The sequence below is a fragment of the Dromaius novaehollandiae genome, chromosome 8, assembly GCF_036370855.1.
Source record: "Dromaius novaehollandiae isolate bDroNov1 chromosome 8, bDroNov1.hap1, whole genome shotgun sequence".
NCBI lineage: Eukaryota > Metazoa > Chordata > Aves > Casuariiformes > Dromaiidae > Dromaius > Dromaius novaehollandiae.
Genome location: NC_088105.1, coordinates 235,629 through 254,346, shown reverse-complemented (window position 1 = coordinate 254,346; position 18,718 = coordinate 235,629). Strand labels below are relative to the sequence as shown.

The 18,718-nt window shown below is 57.2% G+C and overlaps 1 protein-coding gene across 1 annotated transcript in view; it reads right to left on the bottom strand.

Moving 5' to 3' along the window:
• LOC135329081 (scavenger receptor cysteine-rich domain-containing protein SCART1-like) overlaps positions 1-15,258 on the bottom strand; it is a 38,763-nt gene extending 23,505 nt beyond the window's left edge. Inside the window, exons 1-5 of the mRNA XM_064516388.1 lie at positions 15,078-15,258; positions 2,532-2,840; positions 1,984-2,298; positions 632-949; positions 235-549 (exon numbers count right to left, since the gene is read on the bottom strand). Of these exons, the coding sequence (XP_064372458.1) occupies positions 235-549; positions 632-949; positions 1,984-2,298; positions 2,532-2,840; positions 15,078-15,258 (1,438 nt within the window). The remainder of the gene's footprint in view (positions 1-234; positions 550-631; positions 950-1,983; positions 2,299-2,531; positions 2,841-15,077) is intronic.
• Positions 15,259-18,718: the final 3,460 nt, after the last annotated feature.

Sequence of the window (18,718 nt, the reverse complement as noted above, 5' to 3'; positions counted from 1 at the left end):
TGTTTCACCAAGGGAGTAGAGAAGTCCCTGGGATGCAGCAGTGCCCTCCCCTCTAACCCCTGGAGACAGCTGTGCTCTCCCTGTAACAGTCTGATGGGGAGTGTGCACGAGTGTCCCCAGGTCGGGGGCAGGAAGGGGGCTCGGGGCAGCCAGGGACAGTCTCACCATGCCCTGCTCTTCCCTCGTCCCTACCTCCCCGGGCACCAGGCTCCCACCACCGCTCCCTGCACAGACCTGAGCAGACGACTCCTGCGTCCTCTTTGTGCCTGCAGTTGTGCTGCCCCCAGGCCCCGGCAGGGCAGTCCCAGAGAGCAGCTTCACCCCCGGAGCAGTTCACGTCGTCCAGCCAGATCTGCCCGGAGCCTTCCCCATAACGAGCAGAGCCGGCCGCCTCCACAGCCACCCCACAGCCCAGCTGGTGGCAAACCACGGTGGCGTCAGACAGGTCCCAGGAGTCATCGCAGACGGTCCCCCAGGTGCCCCGGTAGTAGATCTCCACTCTCCCAGCACAGCGCCTTGTCCCGTTCACCAGCCGGACCCGCCGGCTCCCTGCAGACAGGAGAAACCCCGGCTGTCAGAGGTTCGCAGCCCTGGGGAGCACAGCACGTCGGGGACCGTCAGAGCGACTCACCCGAGCAAACCACCCCCACGTCCTCAGCAATTCCTGCCGGCGCTGCCTCCAGCAGGGAGGTGTTGCAGAGGGCCAGGCGAGTCTCCTCCCCTGCACACCGGACCCTTCTCAGCCCCACAGGGCCCGTCCCTCGCTCAGGCTTCGGCGGGTTGTAGGCTCGCTCTGCCTCTCCGCACTGGAGCTGCCGGCACACCACGCTGGCATCGTCCATGTCCCACTGGTCATCCAGGACTCTGCCCCACACCCCGTGCAGGGACATCTCCACTCGCCCGTCACACCGGCTCCCTCCGTCCACCAGCCGCAGGGATTCAGAGGGTCCTGCCCGGAGAGAGGGAAATGCCCTGGACCCTCTGTGACACTGCACAGCCCTGCACCCTCCCGTGTGTCTCCCATTTCTGATGTCCTCGGACACCCTGGGGCTCACCCAGCTGTATCCAGCTCACAGTAAGGAGCTCAAGGATGGGAGTTTTCCCAGGGATTTCTTTTTCTCCACTCACTAAACCTTGCTGAGTACAAATGTTGCTGTTTCTCAGGAAGGGACAGAGATGGGAAAGTGTGGGAGGTCAGCGCAAATCCCAGAGACACCAGATATGTCCTTAATGATGAATCTGGAGCAGCTCCAGCAGGAGGAAGCAGGGGCCTGTGCAAGGCCTGGGTGATGGACAGGACGAGCCCAAGCCTTGCTCCCCTCTCTGCTCTGGGACTGGCCCCTGCTGAGACAGCCAGGGGAGAACCCACACGTCTCTCCCCCTTTGCATCCCTATGGATCGGTGCCTGGGAGCTGGTGTCCTTGGCAGGAAGCAGACGGCCAAGGGCCTTTCTGATAAAACAGGACGAGTTTGGGTTCATACTGACAAGAAGCAAGGGCAAATCCCAGCCCCACTCTGCAGCTCAGCCCCAGGGATTGCTCCTGCTAGGCGAACCCACGGCAGCCCCTGCCGGTGGTGGGATCAGGGTCTGCGGGGCTCTCTGCAGTCTGAGATGGGGCTGTGTGATGCAGGAGGGAGCAGAGGGTCCTTCACAGCTGCAGTGAGTGGAGCTGTGTCCCACAGCCCTGTCCTGAGCCTGAGCTGCAGGAGGGGAGCAGAGGAGCCCAGGCCTGGTGGTGGCCCCTGGGGCCTGAACCAGCTGCCCTGGGGAGGCAGAGATGTCTCCTCCGTGCTCACTCCTCATTTCTCACAAGGCAAAGAGGTCTGCCTGAACAGACAAAGCCCTTTCAGTCCCTCCATGGGGAACCACAGTTTCTCCAGGAAGAAATTCAGTTTGTCATTGCCATGGGTTCCCCAGCTTCGGGTTGCCATGTGACACACAAGGGGCAAGTTCAGTTAATCCTGCATTTTCCCTGCACTCACCTGAGCAAAAAACACCAGCATCGTTGTCATGTGAGCATGGCGAGGCCCCCAGGGCAGTCACAGGGCACTGTCCCAAATGGGATTCAGTCCCATTGCAGTGGAAGCTGTCTCTCCAGACAGGGCCGGTTCCTCTCCCAAAATGCCCTCCTCCAGGAACGGACTCAGCAAATCCACAGTTGAGTTGATGACAGAGAACGTGGGCATCGGCGACGTCCCAGCGAGAGTCACAGAGGCTTCCCCAGGTTCCCAGCACCTGGATCTCCACCCGCCCCGAACACACCGTGCTGCCATTCACCAGCCTGAATCCTGTGTACTCTGGGGAAAGAGGAGGAAAAGTGAGGATGGCTTTGTGCTCTTGCACCCTCAGGTGTTGAAGGCGACACCAAAGGCATAGCAGCCCTTCCTGCTCCTTCCACAGCATTTTAAGATTACAATGACTCCAGCCCTCCTGTGCTCACACCATGCTCAGCACGGTCACTTCCCTGCTCCCCTGCCCCACGGCACACAGCTCGTGGGAGGCATTTCACACCTCCTCCCCAAATGCTCACGTGTGCAGGTGACACCAGCATCGTTCGCGTGGGTGCAGGTCTGGTTGCTGAGGGACTTCCTGGGGCAGGAGGAGAGGAGGGATTCATTCCCCACACACTGCAGCTCTCCGTCCCAGGTGGGCCCGACCCCCTCTCCAAAGTGAGCTCCCCCGGGGACGGACAGGGCTGTGCCACACTGCAGCTCCCTGCAGATAACATCGGCAGCTTTGAGACCGAAGTGTGAGTCACAGACTGTTCTCCACTGGTCTCCATCTCTGATCTCCACACGTCCTGAGCAGGGGCTGTCTCCTCCAACCAGCTGGACAAATCCTGGAAAAAACACCAACGATGGGGAGTTCCCGGGGGCTTCCAGCAGTTACACACCTGCATCCCACACAATTTCCATGGCAGCCACATCCAAAATGCCCTGTGAACATCCTGGCAGCAGCTGTCAGTGGGTTTTGATGACACAAACCCTCCAGGGCCCCCTGCACCTCCTCTCACACCCACATAGCACCCCAGGGCTTGTGTCTGTCCTGGACCCACAGCCACAGGCACTGCTCAGGGAAATGCTGCTGCCCCAGAGGCCCGGCACTGCCCAGCGCAGGCCCCAGCACTGCAGCACCTGGACCAGGAGAAGCTGCCCAGGCGCTCACGGCTGCTGCAGCCTGCTCAGCCCCTGCAGAGCTCAGGGCTCAGGGCCAGGCTGAGGAGCTGCCTCAGAGCAGCCCAAAATGCGCCCTGTTCCCAGGGGTGTCCTGGGGTGTCTGTGAGGGGAGACACGTCCCAGGCACAGAAGTGGTGCAGCTGTAACCGGGTCGGTGCCTGGGCCAGCTGCCCCCTCCGACGTGTGCCCGGGGAGGGGTGTCCCCAGGCAGGGCCACAGCACGTCGCAGGCCAGCGACCGGGCAGAGGAGCAGGAGACCCGTGTGCAGCCTGGGCTGACACCGTCACACACTGCAAAAGCAGGCGCAGACGAGGGTCAGCGAGTGCTGGCAAAGCCCTGTGGCACGGGGCAGTGTGGGGAGCCGGGGCCGGCAGGAGCGGCTGGACAGTGCTGCCTGGACGGGCTGTGTTCCCCACGGGGCGGTGACAGCCCCGGGGACCTGCAGGGCTGGCCTGAGCGTGCAGTGACACGGGAGGGAGCAGCCAGCGGCCCCGCAGCCACCAAGCCTCGAGCCCACATGGGGCTGGTCCTCGCAGGGTGGCCCTGGGCACGGGGTGCGAGGTGTTGCCTGCTGCCCTGCTCCTCTGCCCAGGCCCTGCTCTTCTCCCCTCTGAAAAGCCCCTTTGGCTCAGCTGAGGGACTTGCATTTGAGGGGAATGAGCCAAGGGGCCCCAGCCATCTCATGCCCTATCCTGGCCAAGGGGTGCTGAGCAAGTCATCCCTGGGGTCTAGGGCACAGGAACCCCCAGCACTGCCAGCCAGGTCCTGGCAGAATGGGAGGAGATCGATGGAGACCAAGAGACCCCACGGGGCAGCGTGGGGGATTCATCTCCCAGCATGAGGCACCACCTGGGTTGAGCCCCCAGGACCCTCACGGGGTCTGTGCACCCGGGGATGGGCTCACCCGGGCTTTCCCCAGGGACAGCAGCAGCAACAGTCCCAGCTCGGCAGCGAGAGCAGCCACGTCAGGGCCTGCGCTGGTACCCACGCATTTCTCCTTCAGGGCACAGCCCGGTTAGTGCTCTGATCCCAGGCCCGACCCCAAAGGTGAGGCACTGCCTGACTCCTTACCTGAACAAACCACTGCAGCGTCCTCAGCATGAATGCAGTCATAAACTTCACCCCAACCATCATGACTGCACTCAGACAGGGCAGTCTCGGTGCCTTGACAGTTAAGAAAGCTCAGCCAAATCGGCCCAGATCCTGGCCCAAAATATCCATACTGAAGGGCTTGGAGAGCAGATCCACAGCCCAGCTGCTTACAAACTACAGCAGCATCTTCCATGTCCCAGCCACCGCCACACACCGTCCCCCACTGGTCCTGGTGTTTCACCTCCACTCTCCCAGCACAGCGCCTGCCTCCAGCCTCCAGCCTCACCTCCGCAGCACCTTCAAACACAGACACGGGGCAGGTTAGGGGAGCACCGAGCCCCAGCGCTGTGGCTGTGCGCGGTCCCCTGCCTGGGGCCGAGTCCCAGGCACCGGGGTGTGAGCCCTCTCCCCTCCGCGCTGTCCTGCGGCAGTGCTGGGTCCCTCCTCTCCCCACAGGCTGCACTGGGCTGTGCTGGGGGATGCCCAGCTCCGGCCCTGCTGGGCCATTCCCACCCCAGAGCCCTCGGCACCTCCTCGCACCCCATCAGCCCCCTGCACCCTGCCCATGCCCACCCGGACACCTTGCCAGGCTCTGCACAGGGCACCCGCTCCTCCCCAGCCTGGTGCCCCACGAGCAGCCCTGAACCCCCAGGCCTCCCCACACACTGCTGCTCCCCCCCCCCCCCAGGATCCCAGCCCCCTGCCCACCACCTGCCCTGGGCACCACCCAAACCCACCCACATCCCACAGGGCTTTCCGCACCGAGATGATCCCCACGATCCCTCCCAACCCACATCCCCTCCTCGCCCGTGGGGATGAGCCCAGCCCCTGCCCCTGGCCAGGGCCCCCAGGAAGGACACCTCTCTTCCGGGCTGTGGACGCAGATGCCCTGGTGCCCTTCTCTCTGCGGGGCACAAACTGCCCCTGCTTGGGCCAGGCTCACCCTGAAACGGGGCAGCGAGCAGCACAGAAACCCTCCTGGGTACCCGGGGGGTTGGCTGTGCCCTGGGGATTGCTGAGCTCTGCAGTCACCAGCTGACCCACCGCCAGCTCCGGGGCACAGCACTGGGGGCACAGGGGGTCCCCAAAGGGTGCCCAAGGACGAGGTGTCTAGAAGCACACCCAGGCACTGACTGCCATAAGCACAGGAGCCCTGGAAGCACAAACGCCCTGCTCCCACCCAGAGCGGCACAGGGTCGATGGACTTGAGCACCTTCTGACCCTTGTCTCACTGCTTTGTGGGATGAAACCCCTTTTCCAGAGGGATCCCCATGACCCTGCTGGTGCCCAGTGGCCCCAGGGCTGTGGGACAAGGAAGCAGGCACTTACCCCTGCAGAGCTGCACCCAGAGGAGCAGCCACAGCACCCGAGGGATGAGGAGGCCCTCTGCCTCCATCCGCAGCCTCCTGCCCTGACGGCACTGCCCTGCTGCACCCCACTCCCTGACACAGCTCCTGGGGACTCGCGCAGGACAACAAAGATGGGAGGCTAATATATCTCTGCAGGTGCTGGCCCAGCTGCAGGAGGAGCCAATCGAAGCAGCAGGCACCTTTTTAGACATTATCAGGCGTCATCTCCCGTCTGACACAGCCCAGCCCTCCAATGAACTTCTCCAGCACCGTTCATGACCATATATGAGGCACGGCTCCACTGCGGATGTCACGGTCGCTGCTCTGGGGCATCGTCACGGGGCCCATCCCAGTGGGACAGGGCAGACCATGGGGGGAAAATGGGTCTGTCGCCCCTCATATCCCACTGTGGGGACAGGGAGCTTTGGGCATCTCGTACGCTGTGTTTGCCCACGTGCCCAAGGTGTGAGTGTCCAGCTGTCCCCACACCATGGGAACCGTGGAGCTGGGATTGCCCCTGGGACGGGCTGTGTCAAGAGGGGAAGGAAACAGAAACAGCCCCTGACCCCGCTACAGCCCTGCTGTGCCGGGAGCAGCAGCGGTGAAAGCCCTCTTTGCCATGGCCAGAGCCACATCCCGTGAGCGCGGGCTTGTCAGTGCCTTCCTGGCCCGCCCCGCAGTGGGTGCCTTGGTCAGGAGCAGGGAGCTGGGGCATGTCACTGCTCTGACAGCAGACAGGGCAGCCCAGGCACTCAGACCCCCCCACCCCCCTGGTGTTCACCCAAGAGCCCGTTATTCCCTCGCCGGGGCTGAGCGGGAGATCAAAGCCTCGCCTGCAGGTGCACAAACCACAGCCCACGTGACCTCGGCAGCCTGCGCCGCGCTCTCCCTGCAGCAGCGCCCGAGCCAGGAAGACGGTGGTTTCTCTCTGGGCCTGGTTCCCCAAGCAGTGTCACTGTGCATAGCTACTGTGCCTGCTCCAGCCCCAAACCTGCTCCCAGGGATGGGGCCGCAGGGGCTGCTCCTGCTGCCTTTGCAGACACAGGTGCTGGGCACAGGTCCTAGAGGGGGATTTTTCTCTGCAGGTGACCAAAACACTCCCAAGCCCCCATGCTCAGAGCTGAGCAGGGGGACGGATGTCTCCTGTGCTGCAGGGGCACAGTGCTCGCAGCTCACAGCACTACTGCAGCCCAGGGCCACTGGCACCCAGCACCTCTCCATCTCTCTAACTCCTGTCCATCGCACATCACCATTTATGCAGAACAGCACACACATTTCATTGCAGTTTCACACAAGCGATACGGCATCTCACAGCATCCCACCATGCTGCTAGTGCACACTTTCATACATTTCAATGCCATTAGACTTTCACATATGGTTATGTATTTTACTTTTCTACTTACTCAGTGGTTTTCTATTGAGAAATGCTTGAGCATTGTATTAGGCTCTTCAAATATTATTGTGGCTCTCTTTTTTCACAATACTCTATTATGTTGCCCTTGCTGGGATGTTGTCCTTATCCTCTCAGGAGCACTTTGCATTTAACTTATTTACCTTCCCTTCCCTTCCCAGCAGGCACAGGGCTTGGATACTGACTGTGAGATGACTGATGCCTAAGTGCCTGAGAGGTCAACAGTAGGCACACGTGGCATATGACGACATGGACCTGAGGTAGGGTAGTGCAAAGATCCTTTATTGAAAACACAATGGCTGGTTATATAGCAATCAAGCCCAGCCACTCCTCCAAGTATCTCCTAAGCATTGTGGCATCTTGTGATAGGTAGGAAGACATCTCCTGATCCCTGGCAGGCAGGCAGGCCAGCAGGACAGGCCCACCGTAGCTGCTGACACATAGGCAGGAAGGCACACCGTGACTGCTGGTACACAGGGAAGAAGGCTCATCATGGCTGCTGGTACACAGGGAGGAAGGCACATCATGATCACTGGCAACTCACATGCACACATTCTGGCCACAGATCATAGTTACCACATCATCACTTTCTGTCTTAGAGATTCTCTGCTGTCTTACACAGTGCCATTCTGTTTTGGTCCCCAACAGGCACATGGGTGGGACACGTGCTTTTGGGGTCATTCCTGCTGGAGTAACTGATAGGCCAGCAGCAGGCACACGGCTTGAATGCCGACTGCCAGGTCACTGCTCCCTGAACACCTCACAGGCCAGCAGCAGACGCAGGGCTTGATTTTGATTCTGAGGTCACTTCTCCCAGAGCCCCTGATAGGCTAGCAGCAGGCACTTGGCTTGTGTGTTGATTGTGAGGTCACTGCTGCCTGAGTACCTCATAGGCCAGGAGCAGGCACATGGCTTGGATCTTGATTCTGAGGTCACTGCTGCCTCAGCATGGTGCATCAGGGACACAGAGGGGCCACGACTAGACATGGCAGCAGGCAGAGCACCCCAAAAGCCCAAAAACACAGCAAGGCCAACTCTCCATCCCTGGAAGCTGCTTTTAATCCCCTAAAGGCTTTAAAAATGGACTTTCTTGGAACATCCATTTTCAGCCCTGCTCACGTTCAGTTCCCACCTCAAGGAAGCAGATGAAGCGGTCCCAAGGGGCTTCACCTGGCCAAATCTCTTCTCTCTCTTGTGCCTATTTTCCTGCCAAAAAAGAGGCCTCTGTGGACATTTTTCTCATGCCTTTCCTTGGGGGTGACATTACCTCTGCCTCCTCCAAGAGCCTTTGCACCCATTCTCCAATCAGAACATACCTGGACAGAGAATCTGTGACCTCTCACATGCTACAGTCCCAAAGGTGATATTAAAGCAGGTGTACACATGAAGAACAGAGATCCAGTACAGACTTTGCAGGAAAATCTCACAAGCTCCCTGCTGATGGACAGGGGTAATTTCTACAGCACACAGACCCTGGAAATCAGAGATTACTAATGCTGCAGGCCTGTATGCTGCTGGGACAGGAGTGACCTCAAAGTCGATTCCCAGCCATGCGCTTGCTGCTGGCCTACCAGGGACTCAGAAAGAGATGACCTCACAGTCACTTCACAGCCGTGGGCTTGTTACTGGCCTAGAAGCCTCTGAGAAAAAAGTTACCTCACTGTAAGTTCCCCAGCCACAAGAAAAATGCTGACCTAGCAGCTGCACGGGCAGAACTGATCTCAAAAACATATATCCCAGCCATGTACCTGCTGCTGCCCTGTCAACCGCTCAGGTAGAAGTGACCTCACAGTCACCGTCACCAGCCACAGGCTGCTGCTATCCAATCAGTTCAGCAGTCAGAAGTGACCTCACAATCAACAGCCGAGCCACGTGCCTCCTCCAGGCCTATCAGCTACTCACAAAGAATTCATGTGACACCGGTGATTTCCTGGCATAGCTCTCACACACAGTGGTGACCTCACTACCCACACCCTCACCACGTGCCTGCTGCCGCCTGCAGCTCCCCCTGCCCTCCCCCAGGGCTGAGCCAGCTCCTCAACAGCCTCCCTGAGTCACCTCGTGGCTTCGCAATGCTCAGAGTGCAGCAAAACACCCATGACGTACCAGTTACTACCCCCCAAAAGATCAGCTTTGCCCATGTATTACCTACACCCAGCCTATGACACTTAGGAAGTGGAGAACAGCCCGGAATTCTTGGCACCATTTTCTAATGGGAGCATTGCATGGGAGCAGCGATCGCGGAGCTGAGGACAGCAGGGCCTCCTGTGCCATCAGGGTGAGAGGCCTTCCCACAACTCGGCAGTCAGCAAACGCTCTGCACACCCAGGACAACAACCCTTCTCCTAGTTCAGGGTTTGACCTGCTGCAGCTCCGGCAGGAAGCAGCCCCATCGCCAGCACCACTGCCCCGCCCCAGCGGGAGGGCACCCGCCGGCATCTGAACACACCCACAGCCCCCCCCACCCGTCCCCAACCCCGACCCAGATGCACCCGCCCGCTTCCTCCTCTCCTTTCCTCCCTCCTCTTCTCTCCCCCAGGTCAGGCCCCACCCCTTCCTCCCCTCCCCGAGGACCCTGCATGCTGGACTCTGATTGGTTGATAGAGCTGTCAGTCCCACCCAGACCCGCCCACCTCCTCTTGCCGGCCAACAGCAGGGCCGCACCGGGGGTGTTGCCATGGCAATGCTGTGGCCACATGACCCGGTGGCGACCCCTCCCCTGGGCGGGACGGCGCCATCTTAGTGGCGGCTGCGGGGTGAGAGGCCCCTCGAGCGCTGACGAGCTGCTGCTCCAGGCTGAGGCGCATCGAAATGCGGTTCGTGCGCGGGGCGAGTCCGGACACGGGGGCAGAGGGACCGCAGCCTGCCCCGAGGAGTCCTGACGTTCCTGCGGTTCTGCCTGCGGCCTCCTTCCCGACGCGGCCCTCGGGCAGCCCAGGCTGGCGCTGTCTCCTGGGGGAGCTGCAGCGTGGGGCCGCCGCGGGGTGGCCTGTCCGACGTGTGCCGCCATGGAGCAACGCCCGCGGTTTGCACCCCAGTTAGGAACAGAGAGCCGCTGGGTCTGGGGGAGGCTGTTAGCTGCAAAGGGCTTCCTGCTGTCCTGCAGAGCAGTTCAAGTGCTGTTAACGTCTGCCATAATTCCTTTCTCATGTCTGACTGTGATCTTTAGAATTTCTCTTTTTCTCCTACAAAAGTGGATTTTCCACTGTATTTGGGGGAGGGAAAATGAACCTCAGTGCAGTGTGTGATTGCAGAGTCTCAAGCACTTGTTCTTAAACTGCTCTGTACAAAGCAAACATTTGAACTAATTTTCTTTTAGTTTTGAAGAACCTGGCTAAGTGTTATTTTGACTCTGTCGTTATGTGAAGTCCACACTGAGATGTCCTGCTGCTTGTATGCATTGTGTCCAACCTCTTTTGACACTTGGTTTTCTTTGCTCTTGTGTGTGCAGCTTTCTGTCAGTCCCGCAGAAGCAGTATTGCAAGCCAGCGGATGATGCTCTTCTTCCTCAGAAAATGTGAATAATGGTGAGTAGTCAGTATATACGCTTTATGCTGCATTCTCTGAATTGCCTTTTTGTGATTTTTGTATAGATACTCTGCTTACAAACAGCTGCTTCAGGGCTTGTTTTTTCACTTTAAAACTTATCAGAAATAATGGCTGGGGTTGAAATATGCAAGAAGACTGTGTGATGCCTTCCATTGCCTAGGCACAACTAAGCTGTTAAGCTTTTGTGATTTTACTCCTCAGCTCCTGAATCTTCTTGTTCCACATGCACAAAAGAATGCTGTTTGCCTGGGCAGCGTGGTTAGCCTACAGGCTAAAAGGCACTGCTTAGTGTCCTGTGCTTGTCCCTGTGGCTGAGATTTGGATTCCTGTTTTTCCTTGACATCTGCTCACCTCCCAAAGAATCTCCTGGGTGCTGTAGTTTAGTTGCCTGTTATAGGCAAAAGGATCGCAGAATCATTTTTATAAATTGACTTAAGCTCCTCTGCAATATATTCCTTTCATTGAGAGTCACTTCCAGGATTTCCTTTTTAGGGAACTGCATTTATTGGGTGTAGGGGCAGACAGCGAGGGATCGGACAAGATAGAAATAAGGAGCCGAAGGCCATGGGCTGAATAGATAGCAGTATGGGAACACAGGGAGTAACCGCACAGAATGAGGGAGTGATGATAGGAACATGACCTTTGGGAAGGTATAACGTGGCGCTTGCAAGGAGAAGAGAAAGTACCGTAAATCACTGTGGGAAAGTACCAATCTGGGCTAGAGCTTATATATAGGGCTTGCTTGCTTGAATAAAGTTGATTCTGATCCAGCACATCGGAGTCCGTGAATCAGACCACCACAACTGGGGGCAAGTTTATGAGTATTTGTTCTTGTACCAGCATTACTTGTGGGCGTAACTGGTTCTCTGTCCCTAGAGCAACTTCTATTATATGTAACAATCATATTTCCTCTGTCTTAGTTTTGCTATGTCAAATTACATTCTCCTAGTGTGCTTTTGAATGATTGGCACTTTGTTTTTGGAGCATCTTCATAGCTTGCCTTTGTCACTTTTTGTTTGAATCTCAGTTCCCTTTTTTCAAATAAGACCAGATTTGCTCACGCTATTTTGTATGATATCTCTCAAGTGACAGTATGAACAGTTCTGTGGCTGCTGAGGAACTATTGCTTTTTTCATGATTCTACTGGTGGATTAGTAGTTGATTAGCTGATACGCTCCATTTTGTATCTGGATAAGAATTTGCAGCAACCTCCACATTTACTGAGCCTTGGTTTAGAGCAGAAATTCGTGTGCTGCTGCATTTTTGTACTGAGGAGTTAGTCAGTAGGTGCTGCTGTCAGTGCCGGCCTGGAATTCAGAGCTCTCCTCTGGGCACTCAGTGGGAAATAATGTGGGAATGAGGGTAATTCGTGAAAGGCTCTAGCAACTTTGCTTGCTGTGAGGGAAGAAACTTGACGGCTTTCAGGAGAATGCTCTTTGTGATTAAGGGAATAAGTTCAGCATATGATCTTTAGAGCCACTTTCTGAATGGATCTGAGTGGGGTAAGGCTGTATTTCAGGACGGAAGAGGATGTTGCAGTAGTTGAGCTCATCATGCCTTGAGGAAGAGATGTAATTATGCAATAGCTCGTGAAGGCAGTACCTCGCCCATGTTCCGCAGCCTGTGCAAGACTTGAACAAGGAGAATAAAAATGTATAAAAAGCTTCAAGCCAAAGGAGGTGTGCCTCATAATTATGTGTGCCTCATAATTATCTTCCTGCATGCATCATAATTAATTGAAGCTCTCTCAGGAGCGCCCTTCTTGATCTGTCCTGCTGTTTTGGTCACATCTGTGAACATGAAGTTCAGAGGAAATCAGGGGGAATAGATTCACAAATACAGTTACTTTGCAAGGCTCTGGCATACTGTGTGCCAAAGTCAAGGTGCATATAAGTACCGGGTGCTTTTCTAATCACTCAGATGGCAATACTAATTTCCTCTTGGATTATTTCTCTGTAGAAGTACTCTTAAACAAGAAAAATTCCATAAAGAAGTGTTAATGGCGATTGTGGTGAGAAAGGTTGTTTTGGATGCTGTAAGCACTTGGAGCTTGGAGAAAGCTATCTATTGCTTGATAAGAACACTTTGACATTCTTTAGAGCAGTCAGTTTAGGAAAGAAGAGGGGGCCTCAGTTTTGGAAGAGCGATGATTCAATACGTGCAAAGGGCTTATGTTTTACAGAGTGGATACTTAATGCTCAGTGAAACTGGGTGCTCTGTGTGTCTGATTACAGATTTGAACAACTTGTAGCTGAATTTTGATTGTAAACTAGTTAAACATTTCACCTTCCCAGCAAAGACTGAATTTTGCTCTCACAAGGAGAAATGTGTAATGCAGTTTGAAATCAGATGCACGAGGAATACAGATAATGGGCTGGAAACTTCTTAGCTCTCACAGCACATTCTGGAGGAGGCTTCACTTGATTTTTGATGTGATTTAGTGTGACCTAGTCTTGTCTTTGTTACTGCCTTTGAAATGCTTGTGGATGGAAACATGAAGTCTACAGCAGTGATTCCCCATCCTCCTCCTCTGATGATGATGAGGAACATTTTGCGAGGTGTAGGAAGCACAGCCCTAACAGAGCTGTCAGAAGGTGAGTGTGATTAGAGAAGAGGGGAGGGAGGAATCTGCTGAAGAGGCAGAGCAGCTGCCTGACTGTGAAGTGTTCTCCTCCCTGCTCCTATGCAGATTCTAAACAGTGGCAATATTTAATCCATTAGCATAGTATGTAACTTACTGGCACTGGTGGCTCTAAGGGGGCTCTCTGCAATTGGATTTTTAGACTTGACTCTTTAAAAGCAATTGGATTTCTTTGAAGGGGTTAGGCGTAAACTCTAAATATTTTAATGTAAAATTCTACTGCCCCTCTGCTTTACAGTAGGCTATTCAGAAAGAACCCCCCCCAACAGAAAATTTATAAATGGAGGCAGCGATGGGGTTTCTTTGCCTTTCTTAAACCCAGGACATGGGTTCTGTTGGATTTATCTTTAGGTAAACTGAGACATCAATACATTTGTGTGCTTGAAAAGCTTCTGCCATTATTGAGCTTTTACAGTAGCAGTAAAAAGTAATTTCTTAAGAACAGATGAAATCCAGAATATACATAGATTCAAAGTATAGGGGATTGCTTGCCATAGTTAAAGGCTTAGTGTCTTGTGTGATAAGCGGAAAGTATACTCAAAACATGTCCTGGTTTAAAAAGGTGGTTTGGGAGTTTTGTCATCTATGATTTTTTTTACATACCTGAGAACCTGATTACTTTATAAGCTGGAGAGGTTTGTCTGTTGGAAGTCAATTGCAATTGTTTGCTTGAAAGACCAGGCATTTCCCTTTATGGGTGCAATGTCTGTAGATTTACTAGTTAGCTGTATATATTCTCTATCAGCAAAACTCAGTTCACAGCATGAGGAAATAGAACTTTAAATTCTTCTCTTTCAAGAAGGTTAAAAGTACTGCAAATAAGCAAAGAAAAACCTTCAAATGTTTTGCTGCTTGATTCATTGGTATTCTCTTCTAAACAATGGTAGCTTAGCCTTTCTACTTGATATTTAAGTATTATCTGGAAATACAGAATACCTTTTTCTTCCTCCCAGCTTTAGACTTTCTCCTCAGCTACTGCCGACCATGGCAACCGCCAGGGCTTTGTGTGTCTGTGTCTGTCTGGGGCTGGGTAGCCCAAACTGGACCCTATTCCCACACACGGTCTCTCCCAGGCCGAGCCAAGGGGAGCAATGCCTTCCCTCGCCCTGCTGGCTGCCCTCTGCTAACACAGCTGGGGTGCGGGGCCGGCCGTGCTGCCGGGTCACGCTGCTGCCTCCAGCTCCGCTTGTCCCCAGGATCTCCTACCTACCTTGGGTACCCACCACCGCTGTGACCGTCCCCGAGTGCCCTGCCCCTTTGTGCTGGGAGCTTCCTCCAAAAGGGTCCTACCCCCACCCACTGCTGGGAGCTGCCTCTCACGGTGCCCTGCAGCCACAGGCTGTTTCTAGCCAGGCCGCTTTCCGGCCCAGGCACCACCACAGCAACAGCCACAGCAGTCTCAACTCATCTGTTATGCTGTTCTGCGCAGCAGCACTTCCCTGGCCTCTGTGCAGGGCCAAACTGAGACTGAGGCATGGCCATCCTGGCTCTGCACGGCCTCGCTGGCCATCCCAGGGCCTGACACACGGCTCTGCTGCAACCCCAGCTGCCCTTCCGCCCCCAGCGGCTGCCCCCTGAGACTCCCCAGGCCTGCCCCACCCCCGGGCACACCTTGGCATCCCAGGGCTCTCCCAACAGCACTGTCAGCCACCCAGGCCAGCCGCGAGGGCCTCTGCTGAGGTGTCCTGCAAGACCTGGCCCGCCCATGGTGAGCCTGGCCAGCAGGTCTGTGGGGACCTCCCTGGGGACTGTGAGTGCCTGGAGATCCAAGCAGCCAAGGAGAGCAGCTGCCTGGGCAAGGCACAGAGGAGCCCCGAGCTGGGCAGAGGAAGAGTCTTCCTACTCCCCAGAAACCCACTCCCAGCTGGGCTCAGAAACTGGGCCCGCAGGGCTGGAGGCAAAGATGGGGATCGCCACGGGCACAGCAAGGCACTGTGATGGGGGGGCGGCAGGGGAGGTGGTGTCTCCACGGGGGACTGCCAGGAGATGGTCATGGGGGTCCCCATGGCGACCGCCAGGGCTTTGTGATGGGGCGGCATCGTGCCCTCAAGGCCACTGTGAGGGGGCGGTCCCCGTGGTGACCATGTCCCTGCTGCGGCCAGAGCCCCCGGGGTCCCCACTCTGAGGAGAGCAGCTCGATCAGCTGCCAGAGTGTCAGGTCCCCAGGAGAGCATCCTGGAGATGGACAAGGAGCGGCAGGCAAGCGCCTGCTCCCAGCCCGCGGATGGCCTTCCAGGAGCGCGGGAGCGCAGGAGCGAGGTGAGTGATGGGGCTGGAGGCAGGGGCAGGCAGCAGGGATGGGACCTGCATGGAGAGAGCGAGGGTGTGGGGTGGGCGAGCTGGGGGTGGGACAGCCAGCTCTGAGGTACTCCAGTAGCAAAGGGTATTATTAATTCCTGGCCCCCAGGGCAGACTGGGGCACACGGATGCTCCAAGGCCACACGGCCGCAGTAACCTCCACCCAGGGCAGAGAGCAGCTCTGGGCTGAGCTCAGCCTGGCTGTGGCCAGCCTTGTTCTTGCCTTACAAACAGACCCGGAGTTTTCCACCCTTCAGTGGCCTCATGTGCAAGCACAACTGCCTGCATCCTGCCCCTCTTTCTCCCCGCACCTGGGCCACAGGGAGATGCTCACAGCAATGCAACCACCCCCATCACGTGTCTCCTTCTCCCCACAGGTGGGCCAGCAGGAGCTGCACGCAGCAATGCAGCACAGCCAGACCCCGGCTCCGTCCCACCAAAGGGACAGGCTGCCTTCGCTGCCCAGCCCACAGAGCTCACGAGCCTCGGAACACGGCATCACAAAGGTACAGAGCTGAGCAGAGAAGGTGGCAAAGCCTCTGGCTGACTCCCTGCAGCTGCTGAGAAGCAGGCGGGAAGTGCTGGCCGAGACCAGGCGGTCTCCGCCCCCCGGCAGGCTGACTGGCTGCTCTGCATGGCAGCCTGCAAGCACATGCCTTGGGGCGTCCCAGGGAGCTGCCTTTGCCCATCTCTTGCCCCATGGTGAGGACCCTTCTCCCCACCCAGCCTTTGGGAGCAGGGCAGCAGCCGCCTGTGTGGGAGAGCGCTGCCGTCATCGAGGGCATCAGGGGCCGCAGGAAGTTTCTGTGATGGAAGGATGCAGGGCAGCGGGGGGAACGATGGCAGTAACTTGGCCTTTCTTGTGGGTTTGAGTTGCAGATGGTGGAGGACACTAGCAGGGATGTCACAGTGCAAGCTCTGCATGCCTCCACCGGCCTTCTCAAGAAGGCTCCTTTGAGGCACGGGGAGACACTGCCTGGCAGGACTCATGCGGGAGCAGAGACACCACATCTGCCCGGCTTAGCACCGCTCCCAGCCAAGGCAGCTAGGCAGGCACAGGGAGGCCCAGAGGCCTCTGCAGGTAAAAGAGCAGGAGCTACAAGTCAAACCAAGCTGCCTGCTCTGGAAACATCCGGCAGATCTTCTCCCCAAGGCTGGGCCAATGCCATGGATGCGGAAGCTGTGAGCAGGAGAGTCCTGGAGAGAATGACCAAGGCATTAGAGAGGCTGGCTACAAATTCCAGTGAAGCTGCTGCCAAGGAACACTTCCCGCTTGTTAGTGGGGCTGGGATGGCTCTGGACTCAGGGAAGAGCCTGGAAGAGGAGGAACTAAAGCCATCCCAGCTTTCCTTGCCTCCCCTTCAAAAACCCAAGCGGGAAATTTGTGCTTTTCCCCAGGCAATTCAAGAGCACGTCCGCTCCTGGCCTGAGTCCCGGCCTGGGTCTTCCCCATTAGTGCTGGGAAAAGCAAGGATGTTGCAGGACGACGGCAGCAGAACACCTCTTGCCCTGAAAAGCCAACAGCTCTCAGGAAGCTCCTCCTTTGGCGCAGGAGCACAGACCGTTCCTGAAAGGGAGTTGCGAGGCACACCAGCGTGCAAGGAGCAGCACGAGGCCTGGCCAAGCTGCCTGACAGTGCCAAGGCTGCCACAGTCCCCGTCAGCGGTGGGTTTTGCCAGCACTGGCCAAGAAATGCACCAGGAGCTAGTCAGCAAGCTGCCCCCGGCTCCCAGAGATGCCTGTGCCCAGGAGGTCAAGGCACAATGCTTGGACGCAGTGGTGCAGAGGCAGGACTTGGTGCTAAGCAAGTCCTCAGCATCCCAAGGGGCAGACCTGCAGCCTCCCCACCTGCAAGTGCCCCCAGCTGAGATGCCCCCGGAAGAAACAGCCTCTTCTCCCCTGCAGTGTGCGACGGCAGCCAAAGCTGTTTCAGACACGGCTGGACTCACCAGCCCGCCCTTCGCAGAGGTACCACCCGGCTCTGCAGAAGACGTCGCTGCCAGGTGCCACAGTGAAATGGCCCCACCTGAGTCCCCATCGCCTTCCCTGCCGGAGCCTGCTGGCCTTGTTGAGAGCATCATTGCAGAAGCTGGCAGGCAATTGAGGGCTGAGAGCCAGGGGCCTGCCCCACATGGCCCCGCACTGCCTGCCGTGGCTCTGGAGGACGCGGGCCTGGGCCTCGAGGCACACACCATCGATGCAGCAACACTGGCAAGGCCAGACCAGCACCAGAGCACAGAGCGTGGCAAAAGCACAGCCCCCGCAGCTCAGCAAAGGCCTGATCCCCACGCTCATGGGGGCAAAAGGCAGGTCAGCGGGGCTGGTGCACCAGCTTCCCCGGGCAAGGGTGCGGGGCCAGGGACACCACAACCAGCGCCAGCAGGGCAGCGCCCAAAACAGCAGCCTTTGGGCATCATCTGCCACGTTGGAGGAGAGCCGCTGCGCATTCACCCGGACAACACCTCGCAGTACCTGGCAGTGCTGTCGATCAAAACAGAGACGCTGGAGGAGCTCGACAGCAGCTGCCTGGCCCGCACTGGGCAGAGCTTGGCCCAGCTGCGGGAAGCCTGTTTGCAGAGGAGGGAGCAGAGCCTGAAGGAGAGCGAGGGCGAGCAAGAGCAGGGCGAGGGGAAACGTTTCTCCCTGACAGCCTCAGGATCCCTCAACGTCAAACCCAAGGAGGTGAGTGCAAGGGCTGGGCCGGGGCAGGTGTCAACCCTCCCCGTGCTTGGGCCAGCTGCTGCGCCGTGCCACGACAGCCTGCTTGTGCCAGTGCTGGCGGGGCCCCGCGAGGCCTTTCCTGGTGGGAAAAGGAGCTGCCTTCACAAATCTCCCCCTCTCCTTTCAGCTCCTCGCCAGAAACTCCTTCTACAACTTGTGGAAACCGGAGGTGACGCGAGTGGAGCTCCTCAAGGACGCAAGGTGCAAGTGGGAGGTGCTGGAGCGGCTGTATGCCCATGCCCCCAGGAGGGAGCGGGAGGTGGGAAGAGGCAAGAGAGTCCCGGGAGCGCTGCAGGAGGAGCAAGCGGACTGGCCCAGTGAGGAAGAGCACACTGATGAAGAGCTTCTGCAAGAGGAGCAGCTGGAGGGAAAGCCCTCCCTGTGCATGACCTGGGTCAGACCTAGCCTCAGGAGCCTCTTCACAGACACAGAGACGTGCCCCCAGAAGGTGCCCTGCTCTCCCAACGGCAAGGCCAGAGA